Consider the following 24,805-nt stretch of genomic DNA (forward strand, 5'->3'; position numbering starts at 1 on the left):
TAAGCCTATAGGCCTTATATCTCGAGTGACCTCTCAAATCCACATATCAAACCTGTTGAGAAGCATTAGTGGGCCATGGCACATATTCAAGTCTAGTGATTTATTCTCAGTTGTTAAGAGTCCTTTTTCACCGGTATTGCACTTTGAGTTTCCTCATAGCATCAGTGAGCACCGTTAACCTTGACCTCCTTAACATGCCCGCTCATTCCACTAGTGTCTTTTTGGGGCTTCTCTTCGTATTCCACCTTGTTCACCAAACTGCCCAGCCCGTGGCTCATCACAATGCGAAGATCATCCCCAGGCGCCAGGAAGACCGGCGGATCCCTGCTCACGCCGATTCCGTGAGGCGTTCCAGTCATAATCACCGTTCCTGCTTCCAGTGTCGTGCCCTGAGAGAGATAAGCCACAATCTCGGCAATGGAGAAGATCATATCGTCCCCCTTTCCATCTTGCATAACCTCGCCGTTGAGGACCGTCTTGAGTTCGATGACTGAGGGATCCGGCAGACTGCTCGCGCTAACAATGCAAGGTCCCATCGGCGCGAAGCCGTCAAACCCCTTGCCGAATCCCCACTGGGCACCCGCAAACTGGTGTTTTCTTGCCGTTACGTCGTTGGAGCACATGTAGCCCAGGACATAGTCCATGGCGTTCTCGACACTGACGTTCCTTGCGTCGCGGCCGATGACGAGCGCCAGTTCGGCCTCATAGTCGGCTTGCAAGTCGGTTGCTTGGTGAGGGATAATAAGCGGCGCGTTTGACGCGTTCAGACAGCTGGCTGGCTTGAAGAAGAGAGTGGGGTGCTCCGGGAGTTCAAGGTTCATCTCCTTGGCATGTTTGCGGTAGTTGAGGCCGATGCACCGAATGGTGCCGATTTCCTTCCGTGTTAGAGGTGGTAGAAGCTTCTGGATTTTGAGTATTCTTGATGTCGGCTCTGCCGAGACATCAAGTGCTGAGGTTCCGGTGAAGACTCGAGCTAAGACGGGAATCGATGCAGCCAGGGCAGCTCCAACTAACACGGTCTTAGGCAACTTGCCGAATTTCGGAGAGCGGGTATTCTTACCATCCACATTCTCATCAATCGGTTCTCCGATATACTCCTTCCAATCGCCCTCGGCAATAAATCGCACGAGACGCTTCCATCTCTAGAATACTGAGTTAGTATATGAAGGATGGATCCGACCATTGAGGCCAAGAAACACTCACGGGAGTCATCATTTTGGTCACTTCGTAGGCACGGTCGTGAAGGCAGGCTCGACGAGTCAGCAGATTGCATACGTGTGAAGAAAAAACGATTCTCTTAGTATAACGATAGGAAGATGTCTGGCCTACTCAAACCGACAGATATAAAATGCCAGAGAATATGCCATTACGGCCAGTGTTCGAGTGTCGACCCCGTTTCGACGCGTCGGTCATCATGCATCGTAGTGGCGTTTTCCCGATGGCTTCGGGAAATTGGATCGGCTTAATGGAGGTTGGGATCTGCACCAAGATAACGAACGGTTTGTCATATTATCAAGGCTTCAACCCCGCAAATCCACTTGTCTGAAGCTCAACAACCCGGCGGCAGATAAGTAAAGTCGATCTGATACTTGTATTCAGTGCCTAACATTGATCCAAAAATAAAAAGCACTTGTCAATCTCCCCAGCGCAGTTTACAATAAAGATCTGATCCTTATTATAGGAGCCGAGCGGGGCATGCCAACTCCGACTCCGCAATAATCAGGACAGGAAGCTAGCACTTCTCGAGTAGTGTTATTATGTTGTAGTATATAAATGTAAAAACCTCTAGATTGGTATAGTTATTCATGAAACAAGGCGTGACAACAAAAGTGGAATCACAATTGTCAGACAGCAACTGCGCCTTATCTATCATGACACGCGCCCCCTCAGATTTTCACGGCAAAGAATCCAAGTGAGTCCAATACCCTCTTAAGGCCGTTTGCCTTCATAGTAGGCTGAAAACCCACCCCACAAAGGATTTGCATCTATGGTGTTTACAAGATCTAGCACATATACTGCCTTATACCATTCTAGCTTAAAGCTCTAGATATGTCATGTAATAAAACAATACTGTTAGTTACGTAGGCAGTAATAGTAGCTTATATATTATAATATACACCCCAGATTTAACCTAGAAAGTTAGATCTTAACACACTTTTAATAAAAACCTAGTTAAGTGCATCTCACTAATTATAAGTAGTGAAGATCTATATAGACTTTAGTAGGACTTTAACTAAGGGACCCTAATAGGAATTAAACCTATAGTGCTTGAGATCTATAGCTAGTTACTACACTTAAATTAATATATATACTATTATAGTATATAGTAGGTAGGAGCTAGGCTTATAACTGTCACGTAATAAAATAATACTGTTAGTTATATAGGCAGTAATAGTAGCTTATATATTATAACAAGATACTACTGGGCTTATAACTGTTACAGGTTGGAGTGCACAGCTAGGCATAGAAAAGTGATGTGTAAAGTGCTTAATTATAAGAAACAGTATCTCGTGTACTAGGCCTATAGAAATACTATTATGATGCGCTGCTACTTGATATTACTCGGATATAAATCGATGATAACTATTCAAGCTAAGGGAGAGGAGCATTTGGTCCGGGGGCATTCCTGTTAGTGTTACTGGGGCCGCAAGACTTGGGGGCGACTTCCCCACTAGCTCTTCATTCGAGCCCTCGGAACCGGGCTCTGGAATGTCAATATGGAGATCTGAAGTCTCGATCTGGGTTAGAGATGGAAATTTGAGTAACCCGGACCAGAGGCCCCTTTCTTGGTACTCGGGCCGCAGGACTTAGACAGCAAGCCATATTTGGTCTGGGGGAACATTCCAATTACTCAGACTGCAAGACTTAGAGGCAAGTTCTCAAATATAATTTGGCAACGCTCTTCATCCGAACTCTTGGCAATGGGCTCTGGAATGTCAACTCAGGGGTCAGGAATCTCGACCCGAGATCGCGATGCCAATTCGACTGATACAGTTCGTGTACTCTTAGCGCATCGTCCATCCGTTCGAACACGCTCGTCGTCGATGCGCTCACTTTGCAAATTCCTCCACTTCGAAGTTTCATTTTCCACTTCACAATAATTCTCCATTAACTTTCTTGAAGCTGCTCTTGTCTATCTCTCTCGAACACCTTTGGCTCACCACTCTTGTCACTCGTTTTCTATCAAACCGCAGTCTCTGTCGGCAACCACCTCACAATGTATCAAACCACGTCTCTCCTGGCGGCCGTCCTCGCCCTGACCCCAGCCGCCGCGGCTCAGCAGATCGTCCTCGTCATGCGCACCGCTACTATCACCCAATGCGTCACCGCCACCAGCGGTGCGGTCCCTACTTGTGCCGGCTGCGCACCAGCAGCCCCAATCGTCCAGCTGCCTGCTGTCACCGGCGGACCCATCCGCGTCCAGATTGAGGCCCCCAAGTGCCAGCGCTGCGGCTGTAACACGTGCACCCAGATTGTCAAGTTCACTACTGAGTACGACGCCTTCTGCCCTACTGGCCTTACTAGGCAGGTGTACGAGTGCACTGAAACGTACAAGGGCATGCCTGCCATGCCCACCCTCCTCTCTACCGATCTGCCCCTTGGCTTCACCAGGGACATCCAGACCTGCTACACCTGCGGCCCGACGCCTATCACTGCTACCATCACCCGCCCTATCACTGACCCCCAGGGCACGCCGATAAATATTCCTGCCGATAGTGCTGGCTTCAGCTCGGGCTCTGGCTCTAGTTCCGGTTCCAACTCCGGTTCCAACTCCGGTTCTCACTCTGGTTCTGGCTCTGGTTCTGGCTCTGGTTCTGGCTCTGGTTCTGGCTCTGGTTCTGGTTCTGGCTCTGGCTCTAGTTCTGGTTCCAACTCCGGCTCTGGAACTGGCTCTGGAACTGGCTCTAGTTCTGGTTCCAACTCCGGCTCTGGAACTGGCTCTGGAACTGGCTCTAGTTCTGGTTCCAACTCCGGCTCTGGCTCTGGCTCTGGCTCTGGCTCTGGCTCTGGCTCTGGCTCTGGAACTGGCTCTGGCTCTGGCTCTGGCTCTGGCTCTGGCTCTGGCTCTGGCTCTGGCTCTGGAACTGGCTCTGGAACTGGCTCTGGCTCTGAAACTGGCTCTGGCTCTGGCTCTGGCTCTGGAACTGGCTCTGGAACTGGCTCTGGAACTGACCTGGGCTCACACGTTGTACCAAGCGCTACCGCCGGTAAATGTAAGCAAACAACCCAAACGTGGAACCAAGTTGAGATTCAACGATGCTAACAATAACGTTCATGTAGCTCCGAGCGTTGTAACGACCGCCGACTCCCCGTCTATTATGTCCCTAGCTTTCGGACAAGTCACCATACTCTTGTCTTTCTTTGTAGCTTTGTTTGTTCTATAAACGGGGCGTTGTCACGAAAATAGAATATGGTTTGCTGGCTCCTCGTGATGGCGTTGAAGTAGAGATAGACGAGCAACTTGCCCGAAACAGGGCCGGCGTGGACGTCTCGCCCGGGAAAAAGGTCAACAGTCTGGATGAATGCCACCGTATTAACAAGTTCAGACTTTTTGGAATTATGAACAGAACATATATACTAGGAACACTCCTGTCTAATATCTTACTCTATAAGCTGTCTCTTTATATAATTATAAATAATTCTAAATAATATTGGTTTTACACTAATAAACGTTTACTATTTCGATAGCAAGTCTGAGCGAATGGCATGTTTCGAGATATTGTTGAAGTATTAGCGGTCGCGATCCGTCTGCGCGTTCCTCGGCTTATTCACGTCGTCGTTGCTCCACTTCGCGCAGGTGGTGCGCTTCCCGTAGCTGCTCTTGCAACCTCTCAATTTCTCCCATGGAGGCTGATGAATCTGCGGGAGATGGGGCGAGTGATCGGCGTCGAGAACTGGTTTACTGTGAGACGCTAGATGAGGGAACAACGTTGGGACAGCATAAAACCCAATCTGCCCACGCATTCTCGTATGTCCTTCAGCGCTTGAGTCGCTCAGCCCAATTCAGGACCCTCTACTCCATTGATAACGCGGCCTCCTGCTAATGCAAGCAGATTGCACCGTTGACTTTGCGCCTGCATACGCAAGCCCTAGCATGTTAGAATGTGCTGGTTTGACGACATTCTCAGTCGCAGCATGCCCTATGTTAAAACAGTAGAGAGGACATGTATGGAAAGCCATGTGATCAGGACTAAACATTCCCAGATGTCTTCCTTTCTGAAGTAGAGCCGCGTTCAATGCTTCCAGGGTCGAAAGAGGCTTCGAATCCTGGAAGAATCCGTGGGTGTTCTTCTTTGCAGCATAAACGCCGTTGCCCTTGCAAGAAATAACTCCATCCTCGCCCACCTGGAAGAACCAACCCGTGGTGATTTGTGCAGGCTCAAACCCAAGGACATCCTTAGTATCCATCATCAGAGTGCCCTATGGCCCAACCAGGAGCTCAGTCTCGGTTCAGTCCCTTGGGCCATCCAAGAGCTGCAGCGCAACCAAGCCTGCAAGGTTGTTGAGGTGCAGGAATTCAGCAAGCTCTCGAGAAAGTGCCTTGGGGACCTTGGTTGCCTTGGATGAAGCTTCGCCTTCCTGAAACTCATACAGGACGAAGGCTCCTATGATTTTCTTAACTATTAGACATGCTAAACATCCAGTCTTGCAGTCTCTTTACCCTGTCTATTTGCTTTGTATGCCCCTGTGAGTGTGGGCTAAGCCAAGTCGATGTGGATTTCCTTCGTACAACGTGTTCTTGTAGTTCCGCCACGTGTTCTAGTAGCCTGATGACCCCTCTTGTCCGTGCATCCTACTCTACATACCACCCGGCAACATTAGCAGCAAGCCGACCAGATGAGGATCACATCAATATCTGACCGTAACATTTTGGCATGTATGTGTTGATGTTTGATGAACATAGACAGGATGGCAATGCCTGCTAGAAGGTCTTTATGCATTTGTTCGCGGTTAAGGCTACCGTCTGCTGTAACCTCACAGGGTTTGTCTTAACAATCTTATTAATGCTGCCCATCCCTTTCCAAAACCGATTCATTCACCCTTTGGCGATCTTGTGTACCCTTTCGTTTGCGGCAGCATTTGGGGATGGCCAATACTTTCTTTCCAGTATATTCCAATGCATCAACAGAGAACGGCAAGTAGGTATTGGAATACTTGCCATGATCATTTTCCGCCTCCATAATATTTATTTGTAGTACTTCTGGATCGACATCGTCAACGGGAACTAGATAATCATACTTCACACCATAGTAATTGTCACGAGTTGATATAAGGCGTTAGTTGTGCTGCCCGCAATTAACGGCGTCGTTTTAGCGCGACACCTGTCGAGAGACAGATCTGTCATTTTCAATCAATCGAGTCAGGAAGAGATTAGGTCTTACTCTAATGTCTTATTACCCTCACTAACCTATCCCATGTACTCATCCTGCACTACCATATCACCACAGACATCAGGACGGACGTCCATCCCATAAATGTGCTAGAACGTCAGTGCTGCAAGCGCTAGACTGGCTGCCTGAGAAAACGGCCGTGAAATGAAGCTTGTTTCCCATACCACAGATGGGAAAAGCTTTTCAATCGATTCTCGCGGACCTTCGATCTAGACTCTAAGGGGCTGCTCAATACGCGGTAGATGCAGATGGCTAGCAGGAGATTTGATGCAGGGTGGAATATAGAGATCAAGAGCCATGGCAAAACGTTTGAACTAATTGACTGTCTGAAATCTGGTGATATGGTCGACTGAGGAAGTGCTCTATATTGAATGAAGGCTAGGAGGATGGTCTTATACCTCGTCGTACCCCAGCGCGACCCACACACCATAGAAACTTGCCTTGCCTAAACGACATTCTTGATGCACAAAATGTGTGGCGAGCCACTAATATTCTGCATACATGCCAGCAAGCAGTTAGCAATTACCTATGTTTAGGTAGCGGCTTCTTATGCGCGCTCACGCACATAGTGTTTGCTTTGGCCCTACGTGCTGGTTGGTCATCTGCTTGGCCTGCCCTCCGCCTGGCTGTCTGTTCTTGGGAAGAATTGCATGTTTGCGATCGCCTATAGTATAACAGGAGTGAAGTTGGAATAACACCAAGCAAGATAAAAATATTACATGCTTAAGGTATATCATATGCTTACTGGGCCACATCAACAGCAGACATACTGATGAAATCGGCCTAGTTTTCCTTCATATCCTGGAGTACTGCCCGGGAATGTTGTTCCCGACGACCAACCGGGTCGGGTGCCCCTATTTTCAGTCTATCTGCCGCTTGTGGGAATTGCAACAGATCATTAGGCTTTTGGAGCTTCTAGTCTTGCCTTTGCCTGCTTTGATAGCTTCAGCGACGTTTTCAATCCTGTTGAATCCATGACCACGAGAGTCGAACCCCAGCCAGGCGAGGGAGATAGCCAGTTCCGCCTGCAACTTCTTGATGAGTCCTTAAAAGTTCCTACATCGGCTTCTGAGACGGGGTTCTCAGACGGGGTTCTTAGACTTGACAGCTCTCCATGGATATACACTCCTCTGGGTGACGAAAAGATGACTGCGGAGTGAATTCACTGAGAGGGTCCGGCAAGTGTGTTAGATAATGTAAGCGCAAACATATGAAACAATAGGTCTGCAAGCTAGAAGGGTACTAGAATCGTATGAGAATCAATCTGTTTTATCCCCCTAGCTTTTCCAAATCTTGCAATTTACTTTATTACCGGATATGTTGGCTAACGAAGGTACCTCGGACGTGGGCCATCCGGATTCTCATGAGTGAGCCTAATCGATGGAAGATTCAAGGTTCCAAACCTGCGAACCTGTACTTTGTACATCTTCATGGTTCCTCTCCTCATCAAAAACATGATGTTCAAGATCCTCAACCTCAAGCTTACCGACATCCGCATTATCTAAGTATACTGTTAGAGGACCTTTCGTCAAATTATGCTAGGTTATTGATAACCAAGATTTCGAAAGCAAGGTCAAATGCAGTTTACTGACCAATTTTCTCTTTCCCGCATCGTTGCTCGTCGTTGTCCACGTTGATAATGCCCTCCCCGTCTCCGAACCCTTTCGTCGTCCTTTGACTGTCGGAGTTAAGAATATTCTTTTCTTCAAGAAGCGCTTCAGGGCCCTTGCTCGTTTCCATCGAGTCACCCCTTACGAGGAAGCTGTTTGTCTCAGGCTGTTGGGCCATCGAGTCAGCATGATCAGCCAGCATCCGTCTAGTTGAATCCTGCTCCTTCAACCACTTCCGTTCGTTCTCCAGAGAAGTTTCTTCCTTGTTCAGCATTGGCCTTTCGACGTTATGCAGGCTTGGACTCTGGCTTCTCATAGGCCGGTCGTTGTCATCGCTGAGCTCAGTCCAGTCCGAGGAAGATCTTACGGAGTGAAAGCTTGCTTGCCGACTGCTATTCTTAGCCGAGTATTTTGTTCCAGCGTATATAGACGGCTGTGGCTGGCCCCTGTCATACGGAAGGCGACCTGGTTCATCTTCTAGGTCTCGTGCTCTTTTGAGATACACCGTCTTTTCGTATGACCTGTTCGACAGTGCCCGAAGAATCATAAATCGAGTTTTCTGCAAGTCGACATTACACTCAGCATCTCCAAACTCTAAGAGGTTGCTTCGCAGATCATTGCTGACGCCTGGTGATCGCTTCAAAATGTAACGATAAAAATAGGCTCTCAGCAGACCCGACCGATTCCCCACGGAGCGCCACAAGTTGCACAAATCGACTAGGTGCGCCTCGGGATTCGGGGATGAATATTTCAGCTGTTGTAGACAAGCTGCTTCCAACATGACGTCGCCAAGCTCTCTCGCATTCCTCACGACCATGAGGATAGCTTTCTCCTGCTCGTAGGAAAATGCGATGGAAGAATCTGGCTGCCAATCCGGAGCCTCGTCTTGGTTTGGCGTGTAGTAAACATCGTCCTGAAAAGAAAGCAGTCCACGAAACGCCCCTGAGCTGACCTTAGATTCCCCTCGCAAATTGGATAAATACTTCACAAGGGTAGCTTGTCCGCAGCGAGCTGTATCGGTGTTCTTCTCCACTAGGACTTTGGCAACAACCCACTGAAGGTAGGGTCGAGACTTCAGATTGAGAGGGTTTTGGCGTAGGACTCCAGTGGCGTAGTGTTGGGCAATCTTGAGGTACGTTTTGGCGGTTTGAAGCTCCTCGGAGTCGTCTAGTGAAGTTTCATACCGACTGTTGGCAGCGTCCAGGGCCCACATGGTGAACGCTGTGAAGATATCCAGCAAGGCTAAGGATGTCACTTCGTCTCCAGCAGAGCCTTCCCAGTGCTGTTGAATCACTTGGGTAACCTCGGGTGCATTCTCGTTCTGTGAGGACAAATATCTGCTGAAAAGGCAATGAATCGTTTCCTCTAGCGATTTGACGGCCAGAAGCCCGTAACACAAGTCTCTGAAGTCCCAAATGCGGTCTTCATGCTGGAGATGTGCATAAAGCTCGCCATATTCGTCTGCGTTGTGTCCCTCCGTTGCGCCTGCGTGTTTGACAACACGCAGGTCGTTGATGAGACATTGCAACTGACATTGGTCAGACAATCTTGTTTGAAGCATAATACAGGCAACTTACTTCTGTAGAGTCCAGCTTTGGCCAGTTTTGAAGCAATTTCCGAAGGTTTGGCGTCTTTTGCCATCCACCTCGCGGACAAACCTCATCATCAAACTGATGGGCTCGTTCACGAACCAGAAACCAGTTGGCTGATGCAGCCTTCTCTAAATCTCCTGGCGGGTACTCCCTCGCCAATTTGGTGAGCGTATGAATGTCTGAAATCTCCAGCAAAAATTGACCATATTGATCCAAGACGTATGCGTTGTCGATGCAGCGTTCAAGATGCTCCTCGAAATATCGCTTTGCCGCATTAAAGTGTCCTATCCTTCTGAGTTTTGAGAACTCTTCGAGCTCTTCTTCTACATCTTGAGTTACATCCAAGTCCAAGTGCAACGTGACATCTCGGCGAGCCTTGGGATTGACCTGGACATCCACGGTAGGGGATGGTTTGCTGGTGCGGGGTTCTTTCTCAGATTCCATGCTGTGTTTTCTCCGTAACACTTCTCGTTTTGGAACTGGTAAGGGTTCTCGTATGACGAGTGGCGGGCTCTGTGGCTTGGATTCTGGTTGTGAGGGCATCAAGTTGAATCGATTCGATAAATGGTTTTTGGTTGGATGCGTGTGTGGCTGAAAGAACCTTCTACGACCTGTCGCTAGAGAGATCTGCATCACCCGGTCATCCCAAAGGTCGAATTCTTTTTGCGCCCGTTCTAGATCTAGGAAGAACTGGGCACGTCTCGTCTCCGCAGATGCCTTGTCTTCTTCGATTACGTCGGGTCTTTGCGTCTTCCAAAGCTCTCGGATTTTTTGCTTACTTTGCTCTCTTGCAGAATAAGCCTCAAAATGCGCCCGTGATACATCTTCATCAGTTTGAAATGATTGTTGATTGGTGTGACGAGAGTTGAGCTGCTCTCTTGAAACCGCAACAGGCAGACTTTTCTGATCATGTTGGTCGTCATTGAGGAAGGACAAATCTGGTCTTGATAACTTTGTGGGCGGTTCTGGTGGGATTTGACCTCGTGCCCCTCGTAATCTCATGTCGATTGCTTTCCATCGCCCGATTTCCTCGCGATATATTTCTTCTGTCTTTCCGCTTGTACGATCGTCTAAGCTGCGTTGCATGTTGGCTTCGAAGGCGAATGTATCCCACCCGGCACAAAAATTGATGTATGCGAAGCGAACCACGAAGAAGCAACCTCACGCGCGGAAGATGTCAAGTAGCGTGGTGTTTAGGCAGACAGATAGATCGCTGGAAAGGAAGGGTATGGCTTGATTGGGAGCAATCAGGCTGTATGTATTGGAACTGCGAAACCCCAACTCGATTGAGGGCATGGGCGCTTAGCTGTGCATGCAGCTTAATTACCTCACAGCCGGCAGGCTGTACTGACCCCAGCCACTTTGGCGGGCCACGCTGATTTGATGCGATGTCCTCCCCAACGGCTAAGGTCGTGTCCAAGACAGGGCCTTCAGAGCCGACGTCCATTGTCGGTAAAGCTTCATGTAAGCAAGGGTGAGTGAGGGGTGGTGGGAAGCAAACGAGCGAAGGGCATCTCGCATGCAGGCCTCAGCCACACGCTACTATTGTGCATGCCTAGGAATAATTGGGGTCTCGTAACACTAGTCATTGAGAGACTGCAGAGCCTGATTGAATTTCCCTCGAACATTCCCAAATTTGACATCTTTCTTCTTCGACCATATCGTTAACAACCTGGCAGCTAATTCGAAGTACAAAATGAGCAAAGCTGAACACGCCGCTACGGCGTATCGAGATGGCGCCATGGACGGCTCTCCGATGCCGCTCACTGCCTCTGCTCCCAGGGCAGCGGAGATCAGCAAGAGGAGCAACTCAAGCAGTAGGAGGGACATTCGTGTCGAGAACGAGTATCGTCAGCCCGCCCCCCATTCGATGATGGCAGATGTTGCCATTGGACCGAGATCGGATATCAGACGCAATCAGCAACGGCCTGGGCTGAGGATTCGTCGTTTCGGCCGGTCCGACTTCGAACGGTTCAATGAAGAAGCTGCTGTTGGTTCTCATCTATTATTGGGATCAAGCAGCATTGGCAAAGTCGAGATCGAGTGCAATTACCGTTGGAGAAAGGCACGATGGGGAGTGCTTGGGCCAAACCAGAACCCAGCGGGCATCGTGTATATCGACATCTCTTTCAAGCAGCCCCCGGAACACATGCTCAGCAACGCCAATATTCTCATCACACTAAGCGAAGACGCGCCTTCCTCCCTTGGCAGATTTAGTCGCAGGAAACCTATCCGGACGTCCTTGGATTCGGAACACGCTGTGCAGGTTACGGAGTACTTCGGGCCTCATGCTATTTACGGCCCTCAGGGCATGAGTCTCGAAACCAAGGAGAGGACATTCCAACCCACCATAGGAGCTGGCGGTATGGTTGAACTTGGCGGGATGGGAACTCGCCAAAGCGTCACTCGTCAATACGTTGACAGCTGGACTTTCAAAGGAACACAGAAACGAGCCAAGGACGGCATAGGTCTACGGTGTCTCGAATGGGAGCTTACAGAGAACGACACCGAGAAAAAGCCGTTGCATAATCACGTGTTTCATACAGCTTTCGCATTCGAACACAGCGGGAAGCCAGTCAATATGTGCGTCGAGATCGGGGGACGCCTCAAGAGCAAGACCAAGCAAGGGAAGCAACGACTCTTCAGATTCCGCTCGAGATCCGGCGATAAAGATAACAACGTCATGGTCACTCAAATCGATCTCTCTACAGCCAGAAACGACTTCCAGGACAAGCTCGACCAGTTAGCGTTTGGTCTCAACCTGGACATGCAGAGGATCAATCTTGAGGCGATCCCCGTAGAGATGCCGGTACCTACTCAGGCTACTTTTGAGCCGGTGGCTTCGGACGCAAGATCGTACGCAGACGAGGCCATTTTGAACAGTATTGAGGAATCCCCGGGTGATGATATCAACGAGTTGAAGGAGTTTCTGCTGCAGGAAACCACACGGCCGCCAGCTTTCAAGATTTCTCAGCCGGTATGTAGCGGCAACTCATCAAGCGGCGACGAGACCCTCGTCAACGATAGTGACCACACTGTCTCAGGCGGATCAACCGCTTCAAAACAAATAGCTTGGCGAATTCCCGAGGTTATGATTCTGGCCCTTGTCAGATGGTTGATGTTGATGTTGAAAGCAATTGGGACAGATGACGTCTACCTTACTGGCATGCCCGTCTCTACAGATGAGGGTGGCAAGACGACCGCGGACCGGGACATCATGATCGACCGTGTGAAATCAGAGATACGAAGCAGGAGCGGCCCGCGCATGGAGTCAGTTCTAAACAGGAGATTGCTGGACGCGGCAGCGACTCAAAGCGTTTCTAAGGGGCATCTAGTCCCTGAACCGTATGGCAGTCACTTTCAGGGCCATCAGAGAAGGTTGAGCCATGTTCGAGTTTCGGGTCAGGATGCCGCCAGTATGGAACTTCGAGGGAATAAAAATAGGTGCAGCAACTGATGGGATTCAACTTGACCATATCAGCACCAGTGACCGGCTGGGAAAAAGCTTACCCTGGCGTTTATGAGCGCAGAAGAGGGAAAAATCATCGAAAAAGAGTAAGTAGCTTCCAGGGCCTTAAGTCCATAAAAGGTGTCAGGTGCCAGAGGTAGGGGGCACCAGGGGACCACCAGCTATAGGGCCATAACCAGGAAAACTATTATCTAAGGGTTATATAAAAGCAGAGTTTATAGGAACAGGAGAATTAGGAGAAGGTAAATTAAAAAATAGTTATAATTAACCCCTAATTACACTATTTATAGACTCCTTTACTTAGTACTATAACACCTTTAATATATTTTAATCTTTACTTATCCTTAGGTGTACTAACTATTAAAGCTATAATATTACTCTCTAATACCTAAGCTATTACTTAGTAAAGTATAAGTGTTACCTTTAGGTAATTAACCTTAGATAGTAGTAATACCTAGGCATAAGTAAAGAATAAAGGCCTACTAGTATAATAATAGCTCTAGAGTAATCTTAAAAAGATAATAAAAGAGAAGCTTAAGTACCTTCTAGAGAAGTAAATAAAAAAAGCTAAAAAAGAAAAATAGTTAACTAAATTCTAGCTTTAATAAATAAGGCCTTTATTAAAAAGGTATATAATATACTAGGCCTAGCTACTACTTTTTAGCTAAAGTATAAGTACTACTATATTAATATACTATTAAAGTAGTTACTTTTAATCTAATATAAGAGAGGTATATAAAATAACTTTTAAGACTTCTTATTTAAGCTAAAAGGATAATTTAAAGTTATAAAAAAAGAATTTAAGGATAACTAAAGTAAAGTATAGTACACTAGCTTTATACTAAAAAGTAATCTAGTATATAAGTAGTAAAGGTATATTAAAGCCTACTATAATAGCTAAATAAAAGAAGTAACCTAAGAGATAATAAAGACCTAGTTAAAGAATAATATTATTAATACTAATATATAAGCCTTTAGTATAATAGTAAAGCTTAATAATATAAAGTAAAAGGTTAACTAATTATACTAGTAATTTATTAATAAGTATAAGACTATTAAAGTAAAGTACTTTAACTTATAAGCTAAAAGGTAATAGGTAGTCTATATACTTAACTAGTTACTACTTAATCTAAAGAGCTATATATTAGCCTAGAGGATACTAAAGATATAATAAGCCTTTAATAATACTATATAATAGGCTAAGACACTAGCTAAAGCCTATACTAAGGATAAACTAGTAGACTAGTAAAGGTAGAATTAAGAGTAAAAAGACTAGTAGGCCTTAGCTATACTACTAAGTCTTAATATAAAGGTCTTTATAATAAAGCCTTAGTCTATATACTTTATATTTACGCCTATAATAACCTAAGGTATATTAACACTAACACTAAAAGCCCTAAAAGTAAAAGAGAAAAAAAGTAACTACTTACCTTTAACTAGGCTATAGTACTCCTTAACTTACTTTAACTATAGTAAGCTAAGGTATCTATTAGCTAGCTATACTAAAGAGAAGTACTATAGGTATAGCTAACCTAGACACTTAGATAAATAGTATATAATAAAGGTAATAAAGGTTAATACTATTTAATTACTTTAGAAGAAAAGCTATACTACTAATTTAAGGTAGACTTTTATACTAAGATAAGTAGTATATAGAGGAAAAAAAGAGTATTAATTAACCTAAAGGTAAATAAAAACCTTATACACTAGAGAATATTATATATAAGGAGGCTACTAATAGTCTATAGAAAAAGACTACTACTATAAGATATATAAGAAAGTAAAGCCTTAGACTATAGTTTAAAAAAGATAATATTAAAGGTAAAAGATAATATTAAAATATTAAGAATATAAAACTATACTTTATAAGTAAGTAATATAGGGGAATATAATATTATCCTAGGGATCCTCTAGAGGTAAGTAGTAAAGCTTAACCTTAAGTAAAAAATAATTAGCTAGACTTATTTACTAAGTAAAGACTATATCTAACTTATATAAGGCTAAAGGGTAATTAGGAAGGCCCTAAAGGATACTAAGGTAGTCCTTATAGACCCCCCTATAATTTAATACCTAGGGTATAAAACACTAGAGAAGGCACTAAAGATACCTACTTATATACTAAAGAAAGATAAAAAGGCTAGTAAGGCTAGTAGTATAAAGGCTATAATACTAAAAGAATATAAAGAATAGGCCTATATATTTAATATAGACCTAGTAGTAAAACTAGTAAAAAATAATATATAAATATATATAATAGAATTAAAACTAGGTATAGTACTACTATTTAGCCTTATTTACTTACTAGTAAAAAAAGAACTAAGAAAGCTAAAGAAGTATATTAATAAATCCTTAGCTAAAGGCTAAATATAGCCCTTAAAGTTACTAGTAGAAGCACTAATCCTATTTATACCTAAGAAAAAAAGTAAGCTTTACTTCTATATTAACTACTATAGGCTTAATAAGATTACTATTAAGAACTAAGTACTACTACCTTTAATAAAGGAAATCCTAGACTATCTAGTAAAAGTAATATAATTTATAAAGCTAGACCTTAAGAATATATACTACTAAGTAAAGATCTATAGTAAAAATAAATAAAAGATAGCCTTTTATACTTACTATAGACACTATAAGTATTAGGTTATACCTTTTAGGCTAGTTAATATACTTATAATATTCTAATCCTATATTAATAATACCTTAGTAGGTCTAGTAAATATTATTTATATTATTTATTTAGATAATATCTTAATCTTTATAAAGAATAAAAAGAGCTATATAGAGGTAGTAAAGATAATACTAAGCTAGTTAAATACTATAAGGCTATACACTAACCCTAAGAAGTACTGTAGTGGGGTTAGGTGGCATGGTCGCAAGAATCACGTGGTGGTTAATTCAAGGGATGAATCAACAGGAAAGCCACCCACCTATTGAAAAAGGGATTCATAGACCCAAGAAGGGATTAGAAGGGGACACAATCATTTTATACACAGTCGTTATCGTTAGCCTTAATACTCTATACAGAAATACACTGCTAGTTATTACCGCACTTTTATTTATTTAAGGGAAATTCACTCTCTTTGCGATTACTTTGTTAAATTATACTTTTATTTTAGTATCTTTGTAGATTAGGTCTGAGAATTGCAAGACTTATTAATTAATATATATATTATTATTATTAGACGTTGTTGTAGTGTAGGTGGTTTTCCTATGTTTTACTATTTCTCTTTTCCTTTGTTAGGTAGCCTAGATGCCTTGCCCTTTCTTAATGGTGCCTAGAGGCAGATCTGCTTCTTTAGTATAGGTATTCTATACTAGACTACAGACAGGCTCTCCTACGCGGTTATAATAAATTCGTAGTTAATAAAAACATAAACATAACGTATTATTAATATTTAGTAATACTTCTGCTTAATTAACGGTAGAACTAGCAAGAGATATAGTAGCTATACGCTCTTATAGACTAATTTGTAGGGATAAGATAGACCCTAAAAGCCTCCCTTAAAGTGGCAGGAATACGCTAAGATTTATTAAGTGCATATATATTCCTTTTCTATTTTTAACCTCTCTTTTTGTTTTATATTTCCCTTTTTTAATTATAAGTATATAAAATAGATTATTTAACTTGCAAGATAATTTATAGATCTAAAACACACTAATATAGATAATTAATAGTAGTCCTACTAAGCTAACAAGTGAAGTAGGGGCACTAGTTAGATAAAGCTAATAAATATTTTACCTAAGATATTGACAAAAAGAGACAGCATTTTTAAGAATAAGCCTATAGAGGGTTATATAGTATAATAATAGCAGCTATATATAGATAACGTCTTATAGCTGCAGTGTGCACTAAATAAAGGGCCAGAAGTTGCCTAATTTACTAGTTTAAATATTAGTATACACTTTTATTATTAAGACATTAACTTTTTTATCTTTTTAAAAAGTCTATAGAGGACTATAACACTTATTAAATTATCTGTAATAGTTAATTTGTAGACCTAATTTGCTATAGCTGACCCCTTGATCCCTCTAGATAAGAGTAGAGGATCTTTGTTGTCTAAAGGCAAGGATGTAAACGTCTTTAGTAGGGCCAGCTTTAGTAATATATAACTATAAGCTTTTCTTAAGAAAGACAACAACGTGGGAGAAATAATAAGTACGCTGCTATTGCAGGGACCTTCTTTTGTGACCCTAATAGACTTTCTAAAGCAACCTATGACTATGCAAGACTATCTGCAGATAGCTTAACTCCTTAGTAAGCGACTAACGATTATTTAGATAACCCCTTTTTCAGCTAGGGCGCCTAAATTCAAAGGAGACAACATTTCAGACTTCCTAGAGGAGTTTAATAACCTTTTAGCCCTTGCGCACAAGAAGTTATTTGAGAGGATTTAAGAGGTCTATATGTACTCTATCCCTAACCATTTAAAGGCAGTAGAGTTAATCACTTAGGACTAGACTTCTTAGGTAACCACAAAGGATAAATTAATAAAGGTCTTTAGATTAGTAGACCCAAAGATACTTTAGAACCCAATAAGGAATTACAAAACCTCGGAACAGTCCTTACATCACAGATAGTAATCCTAGTAGAATAACAACTCTTATTTTAACTATTTAAACACTATAGCAAAAGCTAAGGCCTATAGAGATATAAAGCTTACTAACATAGAGCTTATATAAATCATCTTCTATTGTTTCTTATAGAGGGCAATAAGGGCTATAGCTAAGCACTTAAGCTACAAAGTTATAGACGTACTATCTAAGCCATAGGTTAATATTAAGAATACTTTAGTTATTTAGTCTAGAGGGCAGTTAGCTTTATAACAGCTATTAGGCAACTTAAAGACTAATATTACTACACTATAATTAAAGTCTAACAGTAAGGTCCTAATAGTCAAGACTTTACAGGGAAAGCCTACTAGTACTATAAGCTAGGGAGTTATATCTACAGTTAAAGCCTTTGCCAAAGACTTTTAGGACCTTTTAATTAACAAGGCTAGAGTGTAGGCAAAGATATAGGCAGTAATTTAGTAAGCTCTCTAGCCTAATAACTCTACAACTGTTAACATTAGAAATCTTAATCCTATAGCGCCAGGGTACTAACCTTAGCCTTATTCTTAGACCTATAGTGGCAGTTATAACTGTGGTTAAGGAGGCTATGGTTGTGAGGAGGATATAGGTATAGCTAAGGTAGTAGTAAAGTTATAACTGCGGTTTCTACTAAGGCTACTAGGGTTCTTGACTTTAATACTATAATTGCTTTTACGCTAATAGTGCCTATTGTTTTATAAAGTAATGAATTATATTGTTGCTAACTGTAAATATGCCTGTTGCTGTGTTGCTTACAGTATCTATTACTATGAGACCCCCTATTAGTATTTTAGAGGATAGATAATCCTAAGGCTGTTGTAGAGCTTGGATTATTAACAAGGGACATAACAAGAGATGGCTAGACGGCAAGACCATTTTCTATTACATCCTGACGCACTCTAAGGCCTTCAAATGCCTTGTTAATGTAGTTTACTGTATAGCACATAATATCTTCCTGGAACTGGAAGGAGAGGTCTAAGCCTACAAAGCCTACTTTACTATATAACCTTTGTTAAATAAGTCTATAAATCCTAACCCTGTAGAGGATGTTACCTTTGTAGAAACTTTTAGAGTCCTTTTATCCCTTCACTGTTGTAGCCTAGGCTAAGTATATATATACTGCTAAGAAGACAAAAACGCCTAGCTATAGGCAAAAGCCTTATAACACGCGACAGTAATATAAGCCTTGACCTATTAACTGCCTAACGTTTAGTTTTCTAATCCCTTGGTTATAGATTAAGTTATTAAACTTGACAATAACAAGGAATTTAAGACCTTCCTTTGCTAGAGGCTGAAGACCTTTATTTAACTAACAATATACTAGCAGAGAGATTTACATCACAAGGTAGTTAAAACCTTGCGCAAGAGCTTCTTTATAAGCAGACTAATAACAAGATATTAGTCCTAGAGACCTTTCTTTAATAGGCATAGCTAGAGTAAACAATATAGTCTATTAGTAGGCTAAAGTAATAGTTAATAACTATAAGGCCTATCTTACTAAGGAATTGTGTAACGTCTTTCTAGCTATAGACAAGCACCTTCTATAACACTTTAATAAAGTTAGTAACTAAGAAGCCTATCTAGGAGTAAATGCAAAGGTAGAATAAAGTAAAGATCTTCCTTTAATGCTATAACTTTATAAACTACTACTATAGCTACCTTAAAGGATTCTTAGACCTATATTATTAACTTTAGGGTTAATTCTATTAATACTGTCTTTAAAAGACTAATGCTATAAGTATTAGCAAGAATCTATTATTATGAATTTAAGGAGGATTATAGTCTATAACTTTATTATTACCTATTGTGCTTATAGTTACTATGCACTAATTAGATAACCTGCTAATTAGAGGTATTCTTGATATAGTTCTATAATTAACCTTATTAGTAAATTATTTATATAGAGAATTAGCTTATAGGACACTATAGTTAAGATAAACCTAGGGATTAAAGGCATCACTAACTAGACAAGGAGGATTTAATTCTTAGGCGTAATTATAGATAATATTTACCTTAGGGACTACTGTATCTAGGATATAGGATTCTTTGTCTTTCTAGACAGCGATACAACAAGGATTTAGTCCTTAGCGCCTATTTATTCTCAAGACTTATATATCCTTAGAATATTCCTAAAACTAGATTATTGTCTCTTTTGGTCTAAGAATATTAAGATCATTTCCCTTGTTGTTCTATACTAAAGGATTAACACTCAGTTTCTAGATTTTATTATAGACATGAATTGCTTCTAGACATCCAACGCTTAAGATTACTTCCTTAGAGGAGGGAAATAGTGCTATCGCTAAACCTCCTAATACAGCAACTAGCAATACTTTTATAGGAACTAATCACTTAGTTAGAGGAGAACAACAGGAGAGGAAATTAATATAATGCTACTTAGTATTAAGCTTCTACAGGAAGTCAGGGATATATAAAGTAAATATAAAGAAACTACTATACTTACCTAAACAATATAAAGGCATAGCTTAACAATAAAAAGAAATCATTATAGTAATAAAGGAGACAGTTTAACCTTTAATAATATTTTAGAAGTAATAATTAGAGTACTACTTTAGTAATAACTATATTAAGTAATATACGTAATTTTAAAATTATCTAAGTATATAGAAATATATAACAGTTACTCTCTAGATTCTTAATTTTATATTTATAGACCTAATAAGAAGAAAAACACTAGAAAAACTAATTAAAACTTAAGAAAAACATTATATAAAAAAGGTCTAGAGGTATATACTAAAATATATACTGCCTTTAATAATATAACGCCTAGCTTAAGGACTAACTATATATATAGCTAGAGGTAACCTTAGCACCTTAAGGACCCTTAGAAGAAGTTAGATAATATATAAGACAAAGGACAAGAAGATTAACCTAATAATAATATACTATTAGATAGATTAATACCTAAAGGTGACCCTAAATAGAAACTTAAGGCCTAGGAAAAAGCAAAAATAAACCTTTAGCCTAACTTTAATAGCCTATTTATAGACCTAATTACACTAAAGTTTTTAAATATTAAGAAAGGTTCTTAGTTAACAAAGGAAAGACTTAAAGTAATACTAGTAATAGTTAACTACTTGCTTCCTAAGGAGAAGACCTTACTAGTAGAGATCCTAATAGCTAAAGAAAAAGCTCTTTGTAGGAATTTAAGCACTATAGGTCTATTTATCCTTTAGTTACCCTCTATAAGTTATTAAGACAGTACTTTATAAGGCCTAGTAAAAAAGAAGTATTCTTATCTATAAGCCTTAGAGGAGGAGGTTATTAAGATCCTAAAGGATTACCTTAAGAGGGGAACACTTAAGTAGAGCTACACTATATATTATAACCTTTTCTTTCTAGTCTATAAGAAGATAAGAAGATATAATTAATTAATTTAGTAACTAGGTTAATAGTGTAATATTATATAATAGAGGGCTTCCTTTAACTATAGATAATTTTTTAGAGGACTTTACTATATACTAGTTACTTTTACTTATTAATATTTTCTCTAGATATAACTAAGTCCCTCTAGCTATTAAAAGCAAGGATCTTACTATATTTACTACCCTCTTAGCCTCTTAAGGTATTATACTCTACTAATAGGAGCTATAAACTTAGTTACCTAATTTATATATATTATAATATAGATTCTCTATAACCTTATCCTAATATACTATAAAGCCTTCTTAGATAATATTATAATTTAAGGACTAACTTCTAGGTATAATAATAAGGAGCTCTAATACACCTAGGTATTTATAGATTTATTTTTAAGTATTTAGTTAATATTAATAAGGTTCTAGTTAACCTTAAGCTTATAGGTTATATAGTAGTAGTAGTTAAGTCTAAATAGGCTTAAACTATAGTAGTAATTATAGGTTATATCTATAGTACTTCTAGTTACTGCCTAGACTAGAAGAAGATTATTAAGATCTATAAATAGCTTACTTATTTAAGTACTACTAACGTTAGGTCCTTTCTAGGTATTATGTCCTTTTACTAGATTTAGGTCTATAACTTTTAATAATAGTAAAGCCTTTATAATAATACTCTAGAAGAATATACACTTTAACTAAGGACTTAACTAGTAGTAAGTAATAGATACTCTTAAGGAAAGGTTAATAATAGCCCTAGTCCTTATCTTAATTAACTATAGTAAAAAGGTAAGTAAGTATACTTATAGTAGATACTAGTACTAAAGGATAAAGAGAAGTCCTTAGCTAATTTATAGGTAATAAAAGAGTAGTAGTAAGGTTTAAAAGTAGTATATAGGCTAGGTAAAGCTAACCTATAATACTAGTAAAAAGGAGCTCTATAGGGTTCTTAAAGCCTTAAAGAGAGTCTATAACTACCTATATAGATAACACTTCTTATTAAAAATAGACGCCTAAACCCTTGTAGCCTAACTTAATAGTGCTACTAGTAATATACCTAGAGCCCTAGTAATCTAATAGATTACTTAGATCTATATATTTAACTTTAAAGTTTATTATATTAGAGGGTTATAGAACACTACTACTAATAGATTATTATAAAAACTATAAGGACCTTTAGACACTATTAATAAGGCTACTAAAGGAGAAATAGATAACTAGATTAATTTATAGATCTTCTTTACTAACACTAAAGCTATTACTTTCTTTAATAAGGCGTAATTAATTAGTAACACTAAGTAACTAGAGGAGGTTTATAATACTAATAATAAATCTTTAGATTAGTTACTTTCTATTTATCCTCTATTTTAGATAATTCTTAGATCTATTTAATAAAGTCTAAATAGATTATATACTATTATTAATATAGTAATAACCTCTAGGAATTTAACTTATATAATATAAGACTTTTAAGATTAAGGCTTTATATTTATCCTATATAACTAACTATTATTTATAAGGCCTAACTATTTAAACTAACGCTATAACAAGTAGTAGATAACCTAAAGCAGTAGTAATCCCTAATTAAAGTAGTATATAAGAAAGTAGTTACAGGGGACAAGAATCTATAGCCTAAAGGCTAGCTAATTAATATATCTAGGATAGCTTATATAATAAGGTTACTAAAGCTATCTAGAGCTACCTAGACTACTAATTATAGTAAGTAAGATAAATTAATAACTAGTAGATATATATAGAGCTAAAGGGTTTACCTTTTATAAGGATATTACTTAATATATAGAGGGTTAACTAGTATTACCTTATTAAAAGTAGAGATCTATTCTTAGGATAGCCTAAAGCCTAATAGTTAAAGAGAGTAATATCTAAGGAGGTTACTAAGTTTATATAAGAAGAGATTATTTACTATTATAGTCTCTATAGTAAGCTTATTATTAATAGTAGACCTAAGAATAAGGAGTATATTATTACCTTTAATAAGAAATATAGTATAAGGAGAGGTTAGTATCTTTATATAACCTAAGGGTAAATAAAGCTATTAAGACTAGCTACTAACTAATTACCTACGCTATTAACTTTTATAAAGGTATATAACTTAATCTTTGCCTTACTTACCTACTGCCTTATTTATAGATTAAACTAGCGTTTATATATTAACTAGCTTTAGTCTTTTTACTTAATATATAGATATAAACCTATTATACTAATTAAGAATTAACGCTAATATAGAGGGTTTTAGATTAGTTATCTATTATAAATAAGGACTAAGAGATATAGATATAACTAAGGGTATTTCTATAACTAGATAAGGACTACAAGAAGGCTAGAAAGTTATTATAGTATAGTATAAAAAGTAGCTAAATATTATAATAACTAATATAAGAGAATATAGTGTAATAGCTAATTAGAAGTTAGTAATATAGTCTTAGTATTTAACGTTAAAGGATCTATTAATAAGTCTACTATTAAGAAGCTTAATTACTAATAGTAAGGACCTTTTTATATTTACTTAAGGGCACTAGATATACCTTTGTACTATCTAGTAATATTATCTAGGGACAAGATTATTAGGAAAATATATAGAGGTAACTAGTTATAAAAGTTTATTAAAGCCCCTAAAGGGTACTAGAGCCTATTAACAAAGGGATTCTTAGATCTAATTTAGAAGAAAATATTATAAAACTTTTTTAGTGTTTAGTTAGTTAAAGGTAATAAAGATAAAGTTATAGAGAGAAAAGGAGAACCTCTTTTACCTAGAGCTAATAATAAGGATAATTTATTTAACTCCCTTATAATAAGGTTATAGTAGCACTTAGTAGACCTATAAAGCCTATAATAGGATTAAAAGTTAGGTATTTAAAGTTATACTACTATAAATAGATCCTAAAAAAGGTAAAAGTATATCTAGATAAAAGAACTAGATAATATAGGATTTCTTTTATTATAATAAGCTACTTTTCTTATTCTTAGACCTAAACTACTTTATATTTCCTAGAAGTTATATTATTTCTATTGTTTTCTTATAAACCTTATTTTTATTTTTATAATTATTCTTATTAGTAATAATGCTTTATCTCTCTAGGTAAGCTAAGAGAGCTTATAATCTACTCTACTATAAATTATAGAGGCGTCTATAAAGTAAAGATATAGTAAGTATAGTAAAAGGAGGCTCTAGGGTAAAACTTATTAGCCTAGGTAGTATATTTCTTATAGAGTAAGTTAAAGCTAAAGAGGTTAACGCTATATATAGTAATAGTCTAGGGGATTCTTAACTATAGGATAAGAAGCCTATTAAATTTACTACTTTTCTCTTTTTTCCTTTAGTCTTAACGCTATATCTATATTATTACTAAATACTCTTAATATTATAAAGTATTAACTTTAGGTTTTATAATAAAAATAGTTAGTAAAGGGTACTAGGAAGAGATATATATTTAAAGTATAGGTTATATACCTAAGCCTTAGTCTTATTATTTCTAGTTATATACACTTACTCTTATAATAGCTATAAGGTATAGTGTTTCTTCCTCTATATCCTTATATAAAGAAGCTATATATAGTAGTTATACACTTAAACACCTTGCTTATCTATATCCTATTAATTATAGTAACACTATAATAGATAAATATATAGTAACAAAGGTTTCTAGATCCTTATGTCTTTTAATAGACAAGCTTAAAGTCCTTTAGACTAAGGATAATATACTAGAAGTTTAGGCGTATAATAGCTAGTAATTTATTAGGCTATAACTATAGAATA

The 24,805-nt window shown here is 39.3% G+C and overlaps 5 protein-coding genes across 5 annotated transcripts; 2 read left to right on the plus strand and 3 right to left on the minus strand.

Moving 5' to 3' along the window:
• Positions 1-161: 161 nt before the first annotated feature.
• Positions 162-1,240, minus strand: LY79DRAFT_634137 (fumarylacetoacetate hydrolase; the record flags this gene model as incomplete). The annotated part of the gene is made up of 3 exons (XM_060562227.1): positions 1,204-1,240; positions 1,061-1,142; positions 162-1,009 (listed from the first exon to the last, which is right to left on the minus strand). Exons 1-3 carry the CDS (start codon positions 1,213-1,215, stop codon positions 162-164), a joined length of 942 nt encoding a protein of 313 aa, XP_060413146.1. The 5' UTR covers positions 1,216-1,240.
• Positions 1,241-3,217: 1,977 nt separating this feature from the next.
• LY79DRAFT_517514 (uncharacterized protein) lies at positions 3,218-4,385 on the plus strand (the record flags this gene model as incomplete). Its single annotated transcript, XM_060554946.1, has 2 exons — positions 3,218-3,836; positions 4,282-4,385. 2 exons carry the CDS (start codon positions 3,218-3,220, stop codon positions 4,383-4,385), a joined length of 723 nt encoding a protein of 240 aa, XP_060413147.1.
• A 1,617-nt stretch (positions 4,386-6,002) lies between these two features.
• LY79DRAFT_591082 (uncharacterized protein) lies at positions 6,003-6,691 on the minus strand (the record flags this gene model as incomplete). The annotated part of the gene is made up of 3 exons (XM_060561232.1): positions 6,003-6,239; positions 6,557-6,594; positions 6,628-6,691. The coding sequence occupies 3 exons, from the start codon at positions 6,689-6,691 to the stop codon at positions 6,003-6,005; spliced, it is 339 nt and encodes a 112-aa protein (XP_060413148.1).
• An 874-nt stretch (positions 6,692-7,565) lies between these two features.
• LY79DRAFT_557091 (uncharacterized protein) lies at positions 7,566-10,851 on the minus strand. The gene is made up of 2 exons (XM_060558071.1): positions 9,580-10,851; positions 7,566-9,530 (listed from the first exon to the last, which is right to left on the minus strand). Exons 1-2 carry the CDS (start codon positions 10,678-10,680, stop codon positions 7,977-7,979), a joined length of 2,655 nt encoding a protein of 884 aa, XP_060413149.1. The 5' UTR covers positions 10,681-10,851; the 3' UTR covers positions 7,566-7,976.
• A 357-nt stretch (positions 10,852-11,208) lies between these two features.
• On the plus strand, positions 11,209-13,380 carry LY79DRAFT_557093 (uncharacterized protein). The gene has a single exon (XM_060558072.1). The coding sequence runs from the start codon at positions 11,291-11,293 to the stop codon at positions 13,049-13,051; it is 1,761 nt and encodes a 586-aa protein (XP_060413150.1). The 5' UTR covers positions 11,209-11,290; the 3' UTR covers positions 13,052-13,380.
• Positions 13,381-24,805: the final 11,425 nt, after the last annotated feature.

This window comes from Colletotrichum navitas (assembly GCF_030913465.1).
Source record: "Colletotrichum navitas strain CBS 125086 chromosome Unknown LY79scaffold_38, whole genome shotgun sequence".
Classification (NCBI taxonomy): Eukaryota; Fungi; Ascomycota; class Sordariomycetes; order Glomerellales; family Glomerellaceae; genus Colletotrichum; species Colletotrichum navitas.

Excerpts from the sequence above, each read along its gene's own strand:
- LY79DRAFT_557091 (XM_060558071.1), bottom strand. The coding sequence starts at position 10,680 with ATGCAACGCAGCTTAGACGATCGTACAAGCGGAAAGACAGAAGAAATA. Across the intron at positions 9,531-9,579 it reads CAAAGCTGGACTCTACAGAA|TTGCAATGTCTCATCAACGA; the intron begins GTAAGTTGCCTG and ends GACCAATGTCAG.
- LY79DRAFT_557093 (XM_060558072.1), top strand. The coding sequence starts at position 11,291 with ATGAGCAAAGCTGAACACGCCGCTACGGCGTATCGAGATGGCGCCATG.